This window comes from Manacus candei, unplaced genomic scaffold (genome assembly GCF_025592945.1).
Source record: "Manacus candei isolate 608988 ecotype Guabito, Panama unplaced genomic scaffold, ASM2559294v1 h1tg000076l, whole genome shotgun sequence".
NCBI lineage: Eukaryota > Metazoa > Chordata > Aves > Passeriformes > Pipridae > Manacus > Manacus candei.
The window spans coordinates 11,426,170-11,445,519 of NW_026138124.1; the positions used below are offsets into that span (position 1 = coordinate 11,426,170).

Genomic DNA, 19,350 nt, shown 5'->3' on the forward strand with positions numbered 1-19,350 from the left:
GACACCTCCACACACACAGTGCACTCACCCTCCAATTCTCTTCTTGAGCTCGATGGGTTTCAGGTCATCTGCCGGGGCCAGCTTCAGGGCGCCGAGGGGCGCGGGCGCTGCCGGGTGCTGCAGGGGCTGGATGGGCTGTGGGACCACGTGGTGCTGGGAGATGGCCAGGACCGGCGCCGGGTAATGCTGGAGTTGCTTGGGGCTGCCCGACGGCGGGGTGGCAGCTTTCCCATCCGGCAGATGTGGGCCCGGCGGCCTCTGGATCACCGGAGCCACCGACGAGGATTCCTTGGGGACACTGGGAGTGCTTACGAGGGGCTGGTGGCGCTGCACGAGCGGCGGGGACAGGGCGGTTTGGGCCGCTTGCTGGGGGGAACTGGTGACAACAGGGATGGGAATGACTGAGATGGGGGCTGCCAGGGGCGGGGGCGGCGGGGGCACCGGGGCCGGGGGGGACACGGGCACCAGCAGTTCGCTTCGGGGCTCCTCCGGGGAGAGGGCACTGTTGGCCCGTGGCACGCTGGCCTTGCTGGCCTTCTTCTGCTCCTGCTCCCTCTCCAGGCGGAGCTTCTCATGCTTCTCATTCTCCTCTGAAAGAGAAACACTCACAGTGAGCACTGGTGCTTCCCTGACCTTCCCCAGCCGCAGCCTTGAACCAACACAAGGCAGGCTCCTTAAATTAAAATACCCCATGCTTTGTACTACCCTGAGTAAATCCCAGCTCAATGGACACTGCACTGATACAAACCCGCCAGGGCACCTCTTACTGCTGTGGCTTTTATTCAAGCTCCTAAACTTGGCTTTGATGTGTGTACGTTCCTATATGTTTTTATAACACCATACAAAGTAAATGAAATCTGTGTGGCCTGACTAGCAAAATAAACCTCATCAAATGCGATCCGGGGCTCCGGCTTTAATTGCGTGAACATGGCACAAGGAAAATTTATTTATACAAGTCCTGTGGCGCCAGTGGCCCTGGCATCTAGACATCACACAGCCTTAATCAAATATCTCCAAACCCACTGTCCATGAGGCTCAGCAGATCCTGCTCCTGACAGCCGCAACTAAAAGTGCTGCACCAACCTCTTCAAAGTTATATACAAATATTTGGAAAATAAACCCTTACTTCATCAAGGAAGGATCATATGGTTGGGTGTCCTCTCATATAGTTGCCAGTATCAAGAGGAAGCTCCAAGAAACATCCCAACAGAGCCTGTTCCCAGGAGAAGCTTGGGCTCAACTGAAACACTGAAGCTGGGGTGTATATTTAGGAAATTTGATAGAAGAGAGTGTATCCTGCAACCTGGAATTACCAGGTTATGTTCAACCTCGCAGTGATCTTCAAGAAGAAGCTGCACTGAACACAACAAGCAGAACAAGGGGAAAAGGGCCCCCCCAGGCACAGAGCTGCCCAGCCCTCACCACGCCTGAGGGGCCCTGCCACTGCTGGGATAATTTCTTACCTGCCTTTTAATTTTGAGGGGTGCTAGTGCAAAAGCTACAGAGAGAATAAAGGGAACAAAACTCTTATTCCTGATTCTGAATGCCCTTTGGTACGTGTGACTGCACAGTGACACTGCCCCAGATTCAGTCGACGTGATTTCCTGAAGTTCAGCTGCAGCAACAGCCCAAACACGCCCCACTCACCTCAGGAGCCCATGAGCAGGGTCAGGCACCCATCTGACTGGGTAAACACTGTCCAGCAACCACATGGGGAGAAACCACCCCTGGACTGAGCTCCAGCACCAGGGCTGCAGCCCCAGTCCTTGACCCCACAGCACTGGAAAGGCACCCATGAAACTCCATGATCAGGAAGGATTTCACATCCATACACCACTCCTCCCAGGGTTGCCCGAGACTCAAATCCAAAGTTTTAATTCAACTCCTGCAGCACAAGTAGAGGTAAGTGAGCAAAAGATCTGACTGACTCCAAAAGAGGAGGCAGGATGTTTAAGCAGCAGCTGAGGCTGAAAGCAGCATTGCTCTGTATTTTCTCAAAATATTTCAGGGTAATTATCAATATTTCCTTAAAGGAAGAAGCAAAGCAGTGCAGGGTGGCAAAAACCCCAGCAGGAATCTCCTGATGTAAACACAAATTTTTACTACCTACAATTTCTGAGTGGCTCAAATGAACAACATTAATAACCAATACAGAAAAGCCCTTTGTCTGCAGATCTTTTGCTCCACTTTGCTGCTGGTTCGCAGCCAGAGCCAACGCGCCGGCCCTGGCACAGGGCACACGAGGAAACCCAACCCTGGGGAGCTGCTGACTCACAGTGTTCCCTGCGCGTGTCCGGCCACGCTGCAGCTCCGGGGCAGCTCCGGGCACCCGGCTGGGCACGGGGAGAGCGGCGGGGACTGAGTGGCACCAGCGCTCCAGGCACACGCCGGACCACAGACCACACAACTTCCACCCAGACTTCAAACTGCACCGGGATGGAGAGGAGGGAGCAGCAAGGGAGTCCATTAATGGGAAGCCCTGGCGGGGTCTGGTGAGGGGAGTGGGACCTGCCTGGGTGGCACTGGTGGCTGGAGGTGACGCTGCCACAGCAGAGCAGAGGATCCAGCCAGGAGAGCCAAGGGCAGAGGATCCAGCCAGGAGAGCCAAGGGCTGCGCTGGCAGCGCTGCCAGGCGGGAGCAGGAGTGGGCACGAAACTCCTACAACGGCAGCGTCCTTTCCTCGGGGATGCAGGAGAACAGGGAAGCAAGGTTAAAGCACGCCTTACTGATCAGAAATATTTATGTAAATGTCTCTGGAAGCAGGTGCAGCCCTCCGGCTGCTGACAAGCTGCCAGCAAGGCCTTTGGTGTTGCAAATCTTGAGCTCCCTTGAGCTAAAGAGTTTATTTCAAGGATTTTTTTTAGCCAAAATCTGACACCAGTGAGCCCCTGTCCTTTTGTGTCTGACTCATCCACAGGCAGAAAGGATCCACACTGCCAACCCCTCCCCAGCAAGAGGACTGGAGGGTCCCTGAGTCACCTCTTAGGATAGAAACCCTTCCGTTGGGTGATAAAATCCTGTCTCCTGCTCACTTTGTACTCACACCTTGCATACAAACCAAAGACACCCTTTGAAAGAAACCCCCTCGAGCTCTATGTTTTCCCATATGAAGGAAGTTCACCCACGTTCAGTCCCAGGTACATGTCAGGGATGAGTGACCAGCACACCGTGTGCTCAGACACACATGAGGTTCATTCCTTCCCGTGCAGCACACTCAGCACAGCAACTCCTGCAGGCCCAGACACAGAAAGAAGCCAAGGCTCAGGGCATCCCCTCGGGTTACGAGGACAGCTGAACCCAAAGGTGCACCCCAAAATTATGCGTGATTTCCACTCATTCTTGACACTCTTATCAAGGGGACTGAGGATGAGACAAACCAAGTGAGCGAACCAGCTCTGAGAACCCTGCAGGGGTCTGAACCACAGGCCAGGTACGAAGGGACCAGGAATCCCACCCTGCCCACACCACTCTGTCTGCCATCATGCCCTCATGCTGAGAGCAGGGACCTCAGTTCCCTGGCCATGCCACCCAGACAGCGACAGCAACACCAGCAGCCATGGGACAGAACAGCAAATCCTGTCCTAGGAGGACACAGAAACAGGGTCAGCACTTCTGACCGGTGGCCTGGTGCTATTTTAAGGCCCTGATGGTCCAGGAATACACAGTACCAAGGCACTCTTAACTTTGTTACCTAATAATCTGCTGCGTTTAAATATATCTCCTCCCTTTGGCCTGCCCTGGAAACACCACCCACCTGTCACAGCCAGGGCTGCAGACACAGAGAGCAGTGTGGGGCAGAGCCACACGTGCCCCACGCCCCAGGGCACAGCCTGAGCCTCCCGGGGCAGTGCTGGAGGAACAGGCCTTAAGGAATGTCAGTGCCCTTTTAATGCTCCTATTTTTCACTAGGGACACTATCAGAACTCAGAATTTATCAAGGGTGTGTGCCTTTGCATAGCCAGTCATCCTACTTCTGTGCTCTGTGTGTGCTCAGTGGTCCCTCCCCAGCACATGGACATCCCTAACTCCGGAACAGGGAGCCAGTTCTGTGGTGTCATTTTCTGAATGATCTGAACTGTTTTTCTGAACCATTCAATGCTTCTGGGAGCTTATTCAGCACACCCTGAACAGCTACATCCCCAGAGAGGAGTGGCCTGGGTGTCACTGACACAGGATCTGGAACAGGGTCACCCGCAGCAGTCGCCCCAGGTTCCTACCAGGAAAGTGCTGGGGACAGAAAGAATCTCCAGGTATTTCCTCCTCCCAGGGCCAGCCTGGAGGGGGATAGCCATGCCAAGAGGAAGGGCAAGCTGGAGCCTGAAGGTTGGTTTCTGTTTCTGCAGGTCCCTGGCTCTGCAGAGGAGAACCAGGAAAGGGAAGATAAGAACAGTCAGCAGAACTGGAGCTCAGCAAAGCTCAGCCTGAGCCAGGCAAGCTCTGAGTCATAGTGAATGCTGCTGACACCAGAGGCTGCAGCAACCAGCCACGGGTGCTTCCAGGCCCAGGAACATGCTGTAGGACTGAGACCCCTTTGAAATTGGGACCCCTTTCTCTGAGCCCCTCTGAATCCTGGATGACAACAGCACAACACAAGCCCCACTTTTCTCTACCATCTTTGCAAAAGTCTCACTGTTTGGTGTCCCTTTGCACCACTGCTTCCCCACCAGTAACGTGGCAGACCCCACAGGGCCCTGCTTCCCAAACCCCTCCAGGCCATGCCCACAGTGCCGGGTTGGCTGCCAGGCACCTGGTGACACTTCAAGCCTGATACCAAACCAAGCCTGATACCTCCTGGAATGCAGCAGGGAAAGACCCTCAACAAATCTTGTAATTCATCTCCCAAGCCCCAAAGAGGAATCAACCATAACCAAATAAATACCTGGCAGATGTTTCTCACATTAGCAGCTTCTCCAGCCCCTATGGATAATTTACATTGTGCTTTAATATGCTGTTCCAGCACTTAACTGAAACCCTGAATCAGCTCCAGAGAATCATTTTAGCTGCATTTTAGTTATAACTAACTCCTAGTGGACAAAAGAAAGAAATAAAGCACCAGGATTTAGCTGCACTAGAAAAGAAACCAGATCAAAACTGCTAAAAAACCAAAACCATCATGGAGAGTCTTATCTGTACACAGACACCCCAGGGCCAGCAGGTCACCGAGGGGCCAAGCATGTCACGTGCTGTCATGGCTGCAGCACCACACTTTGGTGGGCTGGAGGGATGCAAAATTCCTGTTAGGTACCACATATCTCCTGTCTGCAGGACTTGGGACGAAGTGCAGAAAAGCACTGGCTCTAACAGGTGGAATGGGCACATGCTGACTGCTTCAGTGTCCAAGGAGCCTCCCCTGGGCAGCCAACCAGGTGAGCTGTCCTACACAAGATGGGCCTCAGTGCTTTTCCACCACGCCTTGGCATTCTTAAGAGACAGAAAGACAAGGTAATGTGCTCTGATAAGCATGTATTTGTCAGCTGAACAGCTTCTGTATCACAGTTTAGAGCAAAAAGTTCACTGATGACAGGCAGCATCCAACCCACTCGCTCCCACGCACATGAGGACACTGCTGCCCCTGCTTCTGGCCCAGAGACAGGGGGACACACTGCAGGGACAGAGAACAATGATGTGCCTTAATGGCACAGCACCGAGCCAGTGCCCAACCACAGACGCTGGGTGTGAGCAGGTTCTCTTCCTCACCCATCAGCATGAGGCAGGCAGCACCACAGCCAAAGGAAACCTTTCTGGTCACCACACACCTTGTTATCACTCCCAGGCAATTAAGAAGAGTGCCCAAATGGCAGTCTGTGAGAAGGTAAAGCCCATAACTGTGCTTGCTGCAGGGTCACTGCCCGTGCTTGCTCTGCCCGGGGAAGGAACGGTGTGAAGGAACTGCAGCACCGGGAGAGCAGCGAGCGCAGGCTGAGCACTCACAGATGAGCATCTATGGGAAAAACCCTAAGAAAACAAATATTAGTTACTTGCAATTATAAAGAAATTTGTTTTTCTTAGATCACAAAACATTCTTGGATTAACCTAAAGTCAAAGAAATCAGCCACCCTGTAATTCAAGTCCAGTGTCTCTGGAGCTTGCACGTAACAGAGGAAGGACCCTGGGCTGTGGGTCTGTGCTGTGTAAATATGAGTTTACGTGCCTGGGAGCCACGTGCTTACAGCAAACAGCAGCAGCAGCATTGTGAGGCATGAACACAGGTGGGGACAAGAGTGCTTCAGCATCCTGACCCCCAAACCCACCAGAAACGCTGGTGTGTGGCCCCCACAGTGCGTGTCACTGTCTGCATCCCCATGGTGTTCACAGTATAGAAATGCATCACATCAGCTGCTCCCTTCACCTCCCCACAGCTGTTGGTTTGTTTCCCACAAATTAATGACATCCAAATAATGATATTACTGGTACCATCATTTACAGAACATTTGTCACCATGTAGGAAAATGGGTTTGCTGAGCACACACACACAGTACAGATGAGGAGCCAAACCACTGCAGTTTCATTTCTGTTACATTTCTCTGCAAATCTACAGAAAATTCGTCCAGTTGTAAGAAACTCTCCAAGTCACACAGGCCCAGCAGGAAGCATCCAGCAAACCCCAGCACACACACGGGATCACACTGGGGTGTGCAATGAGCACACAAGACAAAGAGCCTCAAAACCTTTTAAGTCAGTCAACGTTTATGTTGTAGAAGTGTCGCGTGAGGATTCTGTAGATGTATATGGGCAGCTGTGTCACTACAAAGCAAACCATTCCCCCTAACCCAGCCTGTCACCTGCATTTTTCCTCCCAGCTTATTGGAAGACAACAACCAACCACTTGTGCTGCATCCTTCCATTTCCCACCCTTTATTCCCAGGTATGGAAAACCAAAAGTGTAGGTATTATGGGTGTGATCCCCCAGCAACCTTAGATCAGCTCAGGTTTACATCATTTAGTGCTGTTCCCAACATGCATTGATTTTCAGGCCAGACTGGACCCCTGGAGTTCTGCAGGGTAACTGGGGGTGCAATGTAGACCATAACACTTCTCAGAACACAGATTTGAAGGGGCAGGAGAGGAAGAAGGCAAGGGAAGGAAGCCAACCCTGAACACTTCATTGCTTCCCAGTCTTTCCCAGCTACTCCTCTGCTTGTGCTTTACCCTGACATCTTCCTGCCACCCAAAGGTCACACGCCGGGCTCCTCCCTCCCGTGCCACACATCTTCCTGGTGCTCTGACTTCCCTGACATGGCCACGTTTGCACTGATGCTGCTACTCCTGCAGCTGGCTCAGGCCTGACATGTCTGCGCAGCAGGTACGGGGCCTGTGCCCCCCAGCAGTGCCTGAGAGAGCCACGCCAGGCTCCACACGCTCACCCTGGCAGCTCCTGCCTGCAGCAGGCTCTGGTGTAACACCACATCCTTACCCATCCCTGTGAGCTTCTCCTGGAGCTGGGAAACCTGCATGATGTCTTTTCCTTGGAGTGTTGCCTCACACATGTCCCACTCGGCAAGTATTCTTGCCTCAGAGGTTGCCCAGCACGATGAGCCAGGTCCCTCCTGCTCCTCTGTATCCCAGACCCTCACGTGTGCTCCCACTCACGGGATGTTCCCACAGCGCAGGGCAGCCGGATTGCAGTGGGAATCTCTCCGGCAGCAGGAGCCACCACTCACGGCCCTGCAGAGCACGAACCCCGGGCACAGCCACCCGGTGTGAGCCCGGAGGTGGTACCAGCACGGGGCTGGCGGGGCCGAGGGGGCTGTCCCGGGCCGGGGGCAGCGCCGGAGCTGCCACCGCCCGGCGGGGAGCGCGGCCCCAAATCCCGGGGTTTGTCCCGGGCTCGGGAATCCTGCCGGCCCTGCGCGGCCCCGCATCCCCCGTCTGCTGCGTGACTCATCACCGACACAATGGGCGGCGGCGGCGGCACAAAGCGCCGCTCCCGCAGGTCCACCCGGATCCCCGCGCCGGGGCCGCCGCGGGAGCGCGGCCGGGGCTGTTCTCCCGCAGCCACGCGCGGGCGGCGGCCCCCGGGGCACGGCCGCGGCTCCCGGCGGGCCCGGGAGCGCCGAGCCGACAGGGTGGTGCGGGGGTTCCCCCGTCCCGTCCCGGGTCCCGGGCGGGTCCCGCAGCCCCGGGGGGGCCGCGCGGGGCGGGGCCGCGCGCACGTGGTGGGGGGCGGGGCCTGGCGCGTCACGGCCCCGCCCCCCCGCCGGCCGGGGACACGCAGCGCGCGGGGCGGGGGCGGCGGCGCCCCCGGCGGGAGCGGGGCCGGTCGGGGCCGCCCCCCCGCACGGAGCCCCCGAAGGGCCGCGCCGCGCTGCCCCCGAGCCCCCCGTGCCCTGTCACTGCCCCGCCCGCCCCGGGCTTCCCCCGCCGCCGCCGCCCCGGTCGGGCCCCGCCGGCAGCGCAAAGCCCGCGCCGGTGCCCCCCCGCCCCGGTACCCGCGCCCGTGCCGGCCCGGCCGGCCGGGGCTGTCAGGCGCGGCCCCGCGCGGGCGGCCCCTCACCACGTGCGGTCTGCTGCTGCTGCGCTTGCCACTCCAGGAACCGCGCCGCCTCCAGCAGCGTCTCGATGCTCATGGCGCGGGCCCGGCCGCCACCGCCGCCGCCGCCGCCCGGAGCGCGGGCCCGCCCCGCCCGCTCGCCCCGGGCTCGCCCCGCCGGCCGCAGCGCTGGCGACAAGATGGCGGGTGGCAACAGAAACACAACAGGCGGGCGCTGGCGCGGCCCCGCTACTACGCGGCGGGCGGCGCCAAGACGTGGAGCGGAGCGCGGGGCGCCGCCCGGACGGGACGGGGCGGGCCGCGACGCGGCGGCCGGCCCAGCCCGGGGCGCGCGGGGCGGCCCCGCGGCTCCGCCGGCGGCGCGGGGCGGGCGCGGCCCCGGGCGGCCCCGGAGCGGACGCGAGGCGCGGGGCGCGGCGGGCGCCGGCCCGATCCGTCGGCGGCGCGATCCGGGCGCCGCGTTTTGCGGGCGGCGCTCCCCCCGCAGTGCGCTCGCGGCCCGGGCCGCGCTGTCAGCGCGCGCGAGCCAATGGGCGCGCAGCACAACACGCGTGCTGCCCTCCACATGGGCGCCCCGCGCCGCCGCGCGCCTTAAAGGGGCCGCGCCCGCCGCGCCCGCCCCGCGCACGTGCGGGCCCCGCACCCGCCGCGCCCCCGGCCGGGACACATAACGGCGCTGCGTTAAACGCCCGTCCCTGCGGAGCGCCCCGTGCGGGAGCTGTGCCCGCCCGGCCCCGCGCTCGGATATCCCTGCTCTCGGGGCTCGGCCCGGCTCTGCCCCCGCAGGGCTCCCGAGTTCTGTCCCGTTCCTGCAGAACCGTCCCGAGCCACAGGCTGTGGGTGCGTGTGACTGGGAGCTCTGGCGTGTCCTGGTGGGCGGCTGCACGGGAGGGAACGGCCAAGCCCTTTCTGTGGATAAAGGCGAGGAAAGAAGGGAGCACGTTGGGAAAGGTCAGCGCCGCTCCTTTGGAAACACCTTCCAGTGTAGCACTTATGCGTAACCTGAGCAACGTTTTCCTTTGTAGAGCCCCTTTGTCATTAGCGTGTGAAACTAAATTGAACTTCAATTATCCACACAGAAATTTTCCATTCCAAGTATCTGTCTCTGATTGACTTCAAGACACTGAAGTAAAGGGAAAGAAACTGATTAGAAAAACCAATTATTCTCGTGGAAGGAATGGGATTGGAAAAAACCCAATTTTCATGTGAGAATTTTTATTCTACTTAAAAACATTAAGGAATTCACAACTCAAAAACTACCCTGAGGAATGGCCTTGGAAGGTGACAAACCCAAACCCTCATGAGCTGGGCCGTACTGGCTTGTGGAGCTTGGGGCTGACTCTAAAGTGCTCCTGTTCCCCAGTCAGGGTGATATCTTGTCCTTGCTCAGCGTGTGGCTGGTGGCCTCACGTACTGCACACTCATCAGATCCTCCTCTGCACATGGAAGGAGTCATTTCCTCCTGGGCTTTGCCATGAACTCATTCCTGTGTTATCTGAATTCCTCACCACATAATGAGGGTATCATCACCATGCATGAGCAGAAGAGGTAGATAAGATGTAGATGTGGATAAAGCCTGGCCACAGTAACTCACCTGGTACCTTCAGGCAGGAGTAGCTCATGGAGGGACGAGCTTCATTTCTCACGGAATTTCTCAGCTGCTTTCCACTCATCCATCTTCTCTGCAAACCACCTCACTCATTCCTCCCTGCAATGAATGAAGAAGTTTTAGCAGCAGGAATGGCTTCCATCAGCCAGCCTGGTTCCCCAGAGCACTGCCCGGGCTGTGTGCTGAGCTCAGCCTGTGGAACAGCACCGTGAATCACACAATGCACGTGGCCTTAGGGAGCTCACACAGAGCTCTTTGGGGCAGACCAAACCTGACATCTCACAAGTTCTTCCCTTTGTAACCTGGATGTGTTCAGGTATAATTTGCATGTGTTGTGTGTGCATGTATATGTTACATCCAAAAATCATGTTTGTCTGATCCCAGCAGAGGAGGCAAGGATGGCTCAGCACCTGGCAAACACAGCTGGAGAGCAGCAGCAGAGCCCCTGTGCTGGCTGTGCTGTGCCTGCTGCAGGACTGTCACTCTGCAGGGCTTGCACTGGGCAGCTGGCACTTCAAAAGGCAGGACATCCCCACAACAAGGTGATGTGATGTGTGGCTGGGGGAGATCACCTTCCAGCCAGGTACAGTGACATTTGCAGTGCTTATCTGATCACAGAGCCACAGACCTACAGAATCACAGAACCACAGAATATCCTGAGCTGGAAGGGACCCACAAGGGTCATGGAGTCCATACCTTAGCCCTGCAGTGCCTGAGAGTATCATCCAAATGCTTCTTGAACTCTGTCAGTGCTGTGACCACTGCCCTGGGGAGCCTGTTCGTTCCTTCTCCAACCACCTCTCTCTGTGTGTAATCCTACAGACCACTTGGGCTTACTGTGCTCTGCAGACTGACTCAGACTGAAGAAGGAATTGCTATTCTGCCATCAAACCTGCTGTACAAACTGCACTGCTTACCACGGGACCTGCCCGGGAGGTTACAGCCCAGCAGAGACCTCCTGGCTCTGTGCCCCTGCAGAGCAACAACCCCTGCTCGGGTTTGAGTGGGTGAGACAAAACAACAGAAAGAAAAAAGGAGTCACTAGAGGAGTATATGGGCCATACAAGAGGCAGTGCTCCAATGGAGGGTACTTGATCAAACACAGCTTTTGAAAGAAACATTTTCAGGTACATTTGAATAGCTTAGTCCTGTACTGGGTTAACGCTTTAGCAGGAGGCAAAACATTCCTTTTCCTGCCTGCTTGCATCTTTTGCAACACTCTAATCTCCAAGGAGAGTTGCTTGTTTTGAAACCTTGAGCTCTGTGGGCTCTCAACTGCTAAGCTGGCTCCTGGCTTTGGCAGATCAAAGTATAAATCAGTGCCATTAAACATTCATATCAGAGTGATATTTCCTGATTAAATTTATTTATTGCAAGTTTTTGGACCTGGCCAATGCAGCAGCTTGGGTACACATCCAAAATCCATCAACTGTGTATTCATCTACCTCTGTAGGATTACATGGAGAGGTTTTTGCTGAATCATTTGACCCTGTTACTGGGGACAGCAATAAACCAGAACACTTAGATTGCCTGGGTTGACTTCGTGAACATTTTAGGGACAGCGTTTAAAACTTTGCATATGTGCCAGAAGTACCAAGAGGTCCAATTTCTATCCTGTTAAGCCCACATGAGGGAAGAGCAGGCACTGGGCTACCTCCACAACCCTGGCAGACACAGCCCTCAGGGGCTGGGGGCACCGAGGGGCAGAGGGGCTGGCTCTGAAGTCAGAGCTGTCCTTCCCCTCAGGCTGCCCAGCCTCGGGGACTCTGCTCGGGGTTACACTGCTCTTCCTCACCTGGGCTACTCCTGACAACAACCCACAGGCAGGAGTCACTTCCCAGGGAGAGCAGGCTCCTGTGGCTCCTGAGCAGATGGCACTGCAGGTGGCACTCTGGTGGCACTGCTGGAGCTGCCCATGTCCAGCCCTGTGCTGGGGGGCCAGGAGCCTCTTCAGTTTCCATCTGTGGTTCTAAAACTTTCAGTCAAATCCTGACTAATGTTTTTTTCATCTTTTCTAAAGATTAGATGTAACTTATAAGAATTCATACCTTTTGTCTCCTCACGAGCATATATAGGTTGAGAGGTGAGTCTTTTTACCTGTTTTGAGGAAATGCCAAGGGCATTTTATCTTCTTATCTGTGTATTATTTCCTGTTTAGTCAGTCCTTTAGATGGCATTGGATGATACTCAGATGGTACAGATATTGATCTCTACTATTTTGTGGCTGTAGTTGAGCCCAAAGGAAATCCCTCTGAAACACTCCAAGCAGTGAATTTGGATAGTACCTTAATCACAGAGCTGGGCTGTTGTACTCAGTAAATGCCTTTCTTTGTTTTCAGGGTTATTGATGGCATTTTATAAAGTTTGAATGGGCTTAGATTTATTTATATAAAATGATGATGATGATATTCATATATAGACAGTGCAGGAAAAACCAGCAATGGTTATGGCACTCATCATCTTTCCTTATATCTGCCCTTCTCCCCCCAAAAAACAGACAAGATTTGAAAGGAGATGAAAATTGCCATTTGAGGATGACCCTGTCTTACAACGCCCCAAGGATCACCTAATATCCTACACATATCCTATAATAGGGACGTGATGGATGTTTAAGCAAAACCCACTTCAGCTGTGCAGATGTGGAAGAATAACTGCAATAGTGCTGGAGACCTGACAATCCCTTCCTGCTCTCCTGCTTGTTTCCTTTCTGGCTGTGCAGCAAACAGCTCCTCCGTGCTCCAACCATCCTCGGGATTTCTGCGGCCCTCGAGCAGCAGTGGGTTCAGCTTTCTGGCAATATTCATCTCTGTGACTTTTCCCCAGCTCAGAAATGACTCTCATTCATTTCCTGACTGTAGGTCACAAAGTCCCTGTGAACCAGGGATCCCCACCAGCGCTGGTGGCCGTGCGGGGACTGAGCTCTGTGTTCTGTACCCCGGATCAAAAACTCCCAGTATCCGTCTGCCCCAGTTGGGATCCACGACTCGGCTTCCAGCACATGGGAATTTTGCACTTCCCCTACTCTGAATAAACAACTTTTCACTTCAGGCCACTGAATAATCCATCTGGAGTCACTGGAATACGTGACTACCTAAATTTGTATCTCCTGCTTAAATGCTTTGTTGCTCAGGGCCTAAATTATGACTGAATGTAAATGATTAAATGAGTGTTAATTTTCCCTTTTCAAGCTTCACACCAAATAAGAAATCCCCCCAACTGTGCTAACATGAAAGCGGGAGTTTATCTCAATATTTTCATTTTGAAATTCAAGTAAAAAAAAAAAAACCCACAAGGGTGAAAATAATTAGTGCTGTTTCCTACTGAACTATTCTGACTTTCTCTGTAATCCTTTTATTTAGGGTTTTAATGATGAAGAAATTCTTATTGTAAATATTTAATCATGGAGAGTGGTTAAGCAGGACGTGTGTGATGAATGGGTCCCACAGATCTGCTGATATGGCTGAAAACTCCCGTTTCTCTGCAGCAGCACCTGACACCCCCCCTCGGGCAGTGCCGGGAATGCCGACACTGGAATCACAAGGCCTCTAACTCTCCAGGTTCCTCCTGGTTTTACCCACTAATCCCTGTACTGGTCCAGTAACTTCAGCATGACATAAGGACAGTTTTTCTTATGCCAGTAATTCATAATTCATTATATTTCTACTAGGAAGGCACATGCTGCTACAGACGAGCCTTAGAGAGATGGGCCCAGGGAACGTGACTGAAGAGCTCCCCTGGGATTCCCAAACGCTTGTTGGGCTCCTGGGGCTCACACCTCGGGCTGGCTTTTCAGGGCACGCTGCAGAATCCTGTGGTCTTCACATGTGCAACCCAAGCATGTGCTCAGGTCCGGGTTTGAGTTCTGGATGGGGCCCATGTGGAAGTGCCAGGTGGTATCAGCCGTGCTGGTCTCTCAGCGGGTAAGAACCTGACCCTGTGTTGTTTGACACGGTGCAGGGAACCTCTGTGCCACGGGAATGGACTGCAGTCAGCTGCAGAACGTGCTGCTGGAACTGCTGAGGAACAGGCGGAGGGAAAGGTCCATCCAAAGTCCATAGGCTGCATGCTGAGGTCTCCCAGGTTTGGAGCAATGGCTGACCCAGACATGAACACTGAACACATCATCCCAGCCCGCTGCAAATGATGGTCTGTGAAAAAATATCTGCTCGGAACGAGAGAATTTAATCCACAAAATACGCAGAGAAACCGGAGTCTTGTCCGCAGAGAACTGGATTGGCCTCTGCGTGGCTTCGAGTCACCCTTTACCTGCACCAAAACCCGTGCCAAGTGATGAACCCTGGACACGACAGCTGCCGAGCGCTTTGGTCCGAGCGGGCTCTGCTGCGCAGACGAACCCTCGGGATCGCTCTGTTCCCCCGCCCGCGGGTCGGTGTCCGGGCTCTGTGCTTGGGGTCGGTGCTCGGGGTCGGTGCTCGGGGTCTGTGTCCGGGGTCGGTGTTCGGGGTCGGTATCTGGGGTCTGTGTCCGGGATCGGTGTTTGGGGTCGGTATCTGGGGTCTGTGTCCGGGGTCGGTGTTCGGGGGCGCCGCTCGCCCCGAGCCCCGGGGCCACCGAGCCCGGCAGGTCCGGCAGCCGCCGGCAGAGGGGGCTCCGCGCCGCCGCATCCCGGCCCCGATCCCGCAGCGATCCCGCAGCGATCCCGGCCCCGATCCCGCAGCGATCCCGCAGCGATCCCGGCCTGATCCCGCAGCGATCCCGCAGCGATCCCGGCCCCGATCCCGCAGCGATCCCGGCCTGATCCCGCAGCGATCCCGGCCCCGATCCCGCAGCGATCCCGCAGCGATCCCGGCAGCAGCGGCACAGCTGGAGTGCGCAAACCGCGTGGGGTGTTTGCGGAGCTTCCCAAAACGCCTGTATTAAACTCGCAGCCCAGCGAGCGGGCGATAATTAGCTGCAGCAGCTAATGAGCAATGGCAATGAGCGTCATGAAAGAAAGGGGTTCTGCTGTTTCTGTTTCAAAGAACAATATCATTTCAATCCAGCAAACATTTCTGGATGGATCCTCCAGCCCGGCGATCACTTTTGGTGTTGTCCTGGGGAAACAGCCAAGTTAAGGATGTGAGAGTTTGGATGGGTGACCCTCACCCACCTGGACCATGGAGAGGGATGTAGAATGTAAAGCAGGCCTGGATTTTCTAAGCTAGGCACCCACACACAGAGCTGGTGCTGCTGCTGGACAGGATGCCCCGTGGTTCCCCTCAGTGAAGAGGCTGACCTCGCTCGAGGCCCTGTGCTGCAGAACTGTGGCCGCAGCCTGGCCCTGCCATCCCTGCCCGGGATCCCTGTCTCCATCTCTGTGCACCCAAGGGCAAGCAGGGCTGCTGGGGGCAGGGTGCAAAGCACCACGAGCAGCCATCCATCCCCAGCCCTGAGCAATCCCTGTCACAAACCCCACTGCAAACATCAGCCTCAGACATGGGGTCAATACCTGACTGTGTGAGGATAATGCACTGCCCTGATGAAGGCACGGAGCAGTTTGGTACCAGCATGGTGTGATTCCAGTTCCTGAGGGGTTTCATACAGAGGATCAACCATGTGATGGATGGAGGCTGGTGTATTTAGGGGAGATTATTACAAGGCTATTATAATTACAGTGGCATTTGGACTTGTCTGGAGCAGTGTTCCTCAGCCATCAGGCTGCTCTCTGGGGTAGCTGTGACCTCTGAGGAACTGGGCTACAGAAAATGGGAGAGAAATATTTGCTGCTCCCTGCAAGTTCATTCAAATTGAGGACTCAGCAAAAGAACACTTAATAGATGTTTCTTGCCTTTGATGAGTTAACGAAAGCTGACCCAGCTCAAGAGGAAAATTGACGCATTCCACTCTGTTTGCTACAGTCAGTAAAGATGCAGAATATTAAAAATAAAATGAAGTTGTTAGACAAATTACAAACCTATCATCAACATCTGAACAAGACTTAAATTCACACAAGAGTGTATTAAGCTCTTCAGAGGTGGAGTATCTGCACAAGGACAGTGCAAACACCAGCTAAATAACTTCTGTGCCAACATGCTCTTTTATTTTTAAATGTATTCTACAATACACATGTGTGACAATAGGTGTTTGGATGGCACAAGCCAATTCAATTTGACAAAAGTTCTGAAAAAGGGTTTTATTTAGATTTATGATAAACAGCTGCATGGTTCATAAAAAGACAATTTTCCCTTTCTTTCTCTGTGTACTCATGCTTGTATCGAACATTTCAATATCATAATATATGGCCATATTAAAATGGAAGGATAGCAAAAGCTGGTTTTAAGGAACAGCAGCTCTACAATAAAGCTTTGTGCTTACAGTGGGATAGCACTACTGGACTCTATAAAATAAAACCTCAATAACTTAACAATGTTAGAATCAATCCCCTTTTTTTAAAGCAGACACTGAAAAGTAAGAGAGTTGGAAGTTTGGCTATATCCTACCACTGCCATTGTCTGGGTCTGCTCTAGGAAGGGCCAGAGCCATCAAACAGCCACAGTCTGGGTTAGAAGGCAATGTGCACATAAATTATTCAGCACTCTCAAATCTAAAAATCAATGGTCTATGCCACGTAATCCAGCTTAATGTAACGGCCAGAAAACCCATTTGTGAGTAATTTCAGATTAGGTTTTACCACAAACCTCAAGGACTGAATAGCAACAGGGAACAAGAGGCAGGAGCCTTGGCCCCCTCACGTTACCACACGTACCCACACACAGTTCTGTGGGTGACAAGCTGGGGTGACAGCGGGCCCTGTGCCTCAGAGCTGGCTGCTCTGACCTTTATTAATTAATTAACTAATGAGGAGCTCTACATCAAATGCTGACAAAGGTTTTTATTCCATTCTCACTCCCTGGAGCAGCAGCACTGTTGCTGCTGGGGCCCTCCCACACCTCTCAGTGGTGCAGGGCTGGGGGTCTCACTGGTGGCTGCAGCCCCGTGACCGACGGACGTGCGGCACAAACAGACACGGAGAGTAAATTCATCTGCATTCCCTCCAGCACCACGCACACTATCAGGGCTTCAATAATTAATACTCTGGCTTATGATGTACCTTTCACCCCAGGATCTCAAAGCACTCTGCAGTGTGTAGGGATGGATTTTTATATTGCAGGAGTAAATAGGGTAGAGAAAGATTAACTGATTGACCAAGGTCATGCTGCGTTAACGTTTTATTTCTGCCCTAGCATTTAACTGGATAGCTGCTGTGACCTTGGAAAGCTGGAAGAAAGCTGCATTTTAAAGCTAACAATGTAAGGATAATCTCCCCTAAAGTGTACCATATGTTTGTGATTAGGCAAAAGAAAAAGCTTCAGAAGAATTGCTGGTCGTGCGAGTGCTTGCAGTGTTCTCCAGGGTATAATAGCTGGAATTTTCAGCGGAGCCTGAGAGAAGTGGTTACAAAGCTCCCCCTTCATTTTAAGGAGAAATGGTTACTCAGCATCCCTGAGCTCTGCTGGAAAATCGAGCTTGCTTATCCAGGAAAGTTTCCCAATTAGAAAAGCTGAGGTGATGAGGTGAGACCATGGAAGGCCTGTGCATGGTCTGTTCCCTGTTCCCATGGAAGGTTTGATACGGGGAGCTCAAGATGCCACCACGAAACCAAAAATGAAATATTTTAGCAATGGACACTGGTCTGCAAGGATGTAGAGCTGTTAAAGCAAGGCTGACAATCGAATAAGTCAAAATGGACTAGTAGATTAAAAAAAATAGGCCAATCACTACAAAGGTGCTCAGGATCAAATGTGTTCTGCCCTGCCTGACTCTGGGCTCTGCACATGAGTCCACTCCTCCCGCTGAGCTGTGTCCCCTCCAGCTGATTCCCCCCACAAAAACTGCCCTCAGCAACGACTGCTTTGGGCCTCTCTGATCATTTTGTGCCATCAGCACTCACAAGCTCACCCGGGGGGTGTGCTCCAGCCACCCCGTGGCACAGGCCTGTGCCAGGAGCCCCCGTGCTGCCCTCCTGCACAGCCTGTGCTGCCACCAGCGCCAGCCCGGCCATCCCGGGGTGTCAGCTGGGCTGGAGGCCTCTTGTGACACAGAGAAACTCAACTCGTTGCCAAGGATTCCCCAAGGGGATGAGGATGTTGTCACGTTCAACTGTCTTGTCTTGTGGCCCTAAACTGATGCTGCAAAGCCACACCAGCCACAAATCCCAACCAGAAGCCCTCAGATGAGAGCTCTGGGCTGCAGGAAAGGAGCCACTTGACTTGGCAGGGAAAGAAAACAAATCTTTTTTCTCCACGGCTCCCCCAGAAGTGAGTCAGTAGGCCTGACGAACAGAAAACACAAGTTGCCATAGAAACTCACATGCCTTCCACCAGGCAGAGAAAAAAATGTAGGCCAATATTTCTGCTTAGCTGGCTCCTGCTCTGGCTGCTGCTGCCCACTGTGTCCCAGGGCTCCATCAGCAACTTGCAGTCATTTTGCCCCCAGTTGTGACAGGCCCTTGCCCCACTGTGCCCTTGCACACATGGACACATGGGCACACGCAGGGACAGGGACACCACAGTCACTGAACCAGCACCAGGCTGTTGTTGGGGAACCCTGGACAAGGAGCCCACTGACCACAGCAGTGATGGGAAGAGCCCCTGGCATGGTAGCCCAAACCCACCATGAGCAGCACCTTCCCTGGCCTTCTGCTGGCAGGGAGGGCTGGAAGAAGAGTGGGAGTAATGGCTTTGAAATGGAATGTTTGTGCTGGATTGTTGCAGTCACTTTTGATTTAAATAAATGCCTGTTTCTCCTCTGCAGAACAAGGGTGAGCCCCTGGCAGGGTGTAAACGTGCGTGGGTCACCCATGTGGGCAGTGCCCTCGGGGTGCTCCCAGAGCAGCAGTTAGGGATGCGTGCCATCACCACTGAAGCAGCCTTTGCTTCATTGTGTTCCCTAAGCACATGCTATTGTTGGGGTTCACTTTTATTTGTGCCACAGGGCAAGTTGCTTTCCTTCTTCCCTTGCTCCTTTGCTTGTGGATTGCATTTTCTTGTAGATTGCCCAGTGGCCTCCTGGATATTCAGCAAGCTGTTATGCTGTAACTGGGCCATAAATAAAACCAGTGTAGCAAAGGGAAGAAAATCCACTTTCCCCCTATTTTTACCCGTAATTTTTTGTGACTCACTTCTAAAAAAACTCCAGACAGAATAGACCTTTGAAACTTTGTATTTGGGCACAGACCAGTGCAAAGCCAGTACTCAGCTTTGCCCAGGATGGCCCAGTGGGTTCTCAGAGCCCAGGGTGACACAGCCG

At 53.9% G+C, this 19,350-nt stretch overlaps 1 protein-coding gene across 3 annotated transcripts in view; it reads right to left on the reverse strand.

Annotated features, from left to right (window-relative positions):
* Positions 1-10,756, reverse strand: part of MNT (MAX network transcriptional repressor) — a 38,281-nt gene extending 27,525 nt beyond the window's left edge. Inside the window, exons 1-2 of one of the 3 annotated variants that reach the window (XM_051809977.1) lie at positions 10,087-10,756; positions 29-590 (exon numbers count right to left, since the gene is read on the reverse strand). In XM_051809977.1, the coding sequence (XP_051665937.1) occupies positions 29-590; positions 10,087-10,165 (641 nt within the window). In that variant the 5' untranslated portion in view covers positions 10,166-10,756. Of the gene's footprint in view, positions 1-28; positions 591-8,495; positions 8,602-10,086 lie in introns of those variants that run through there. The other 2 variants (XM_051809978.1, XM_051809980.1) reach the window with 2 other exon arrangements.
* Between the last annotated feature and the right edge of the window lie 8,594 nt (positions 10,757-19,350).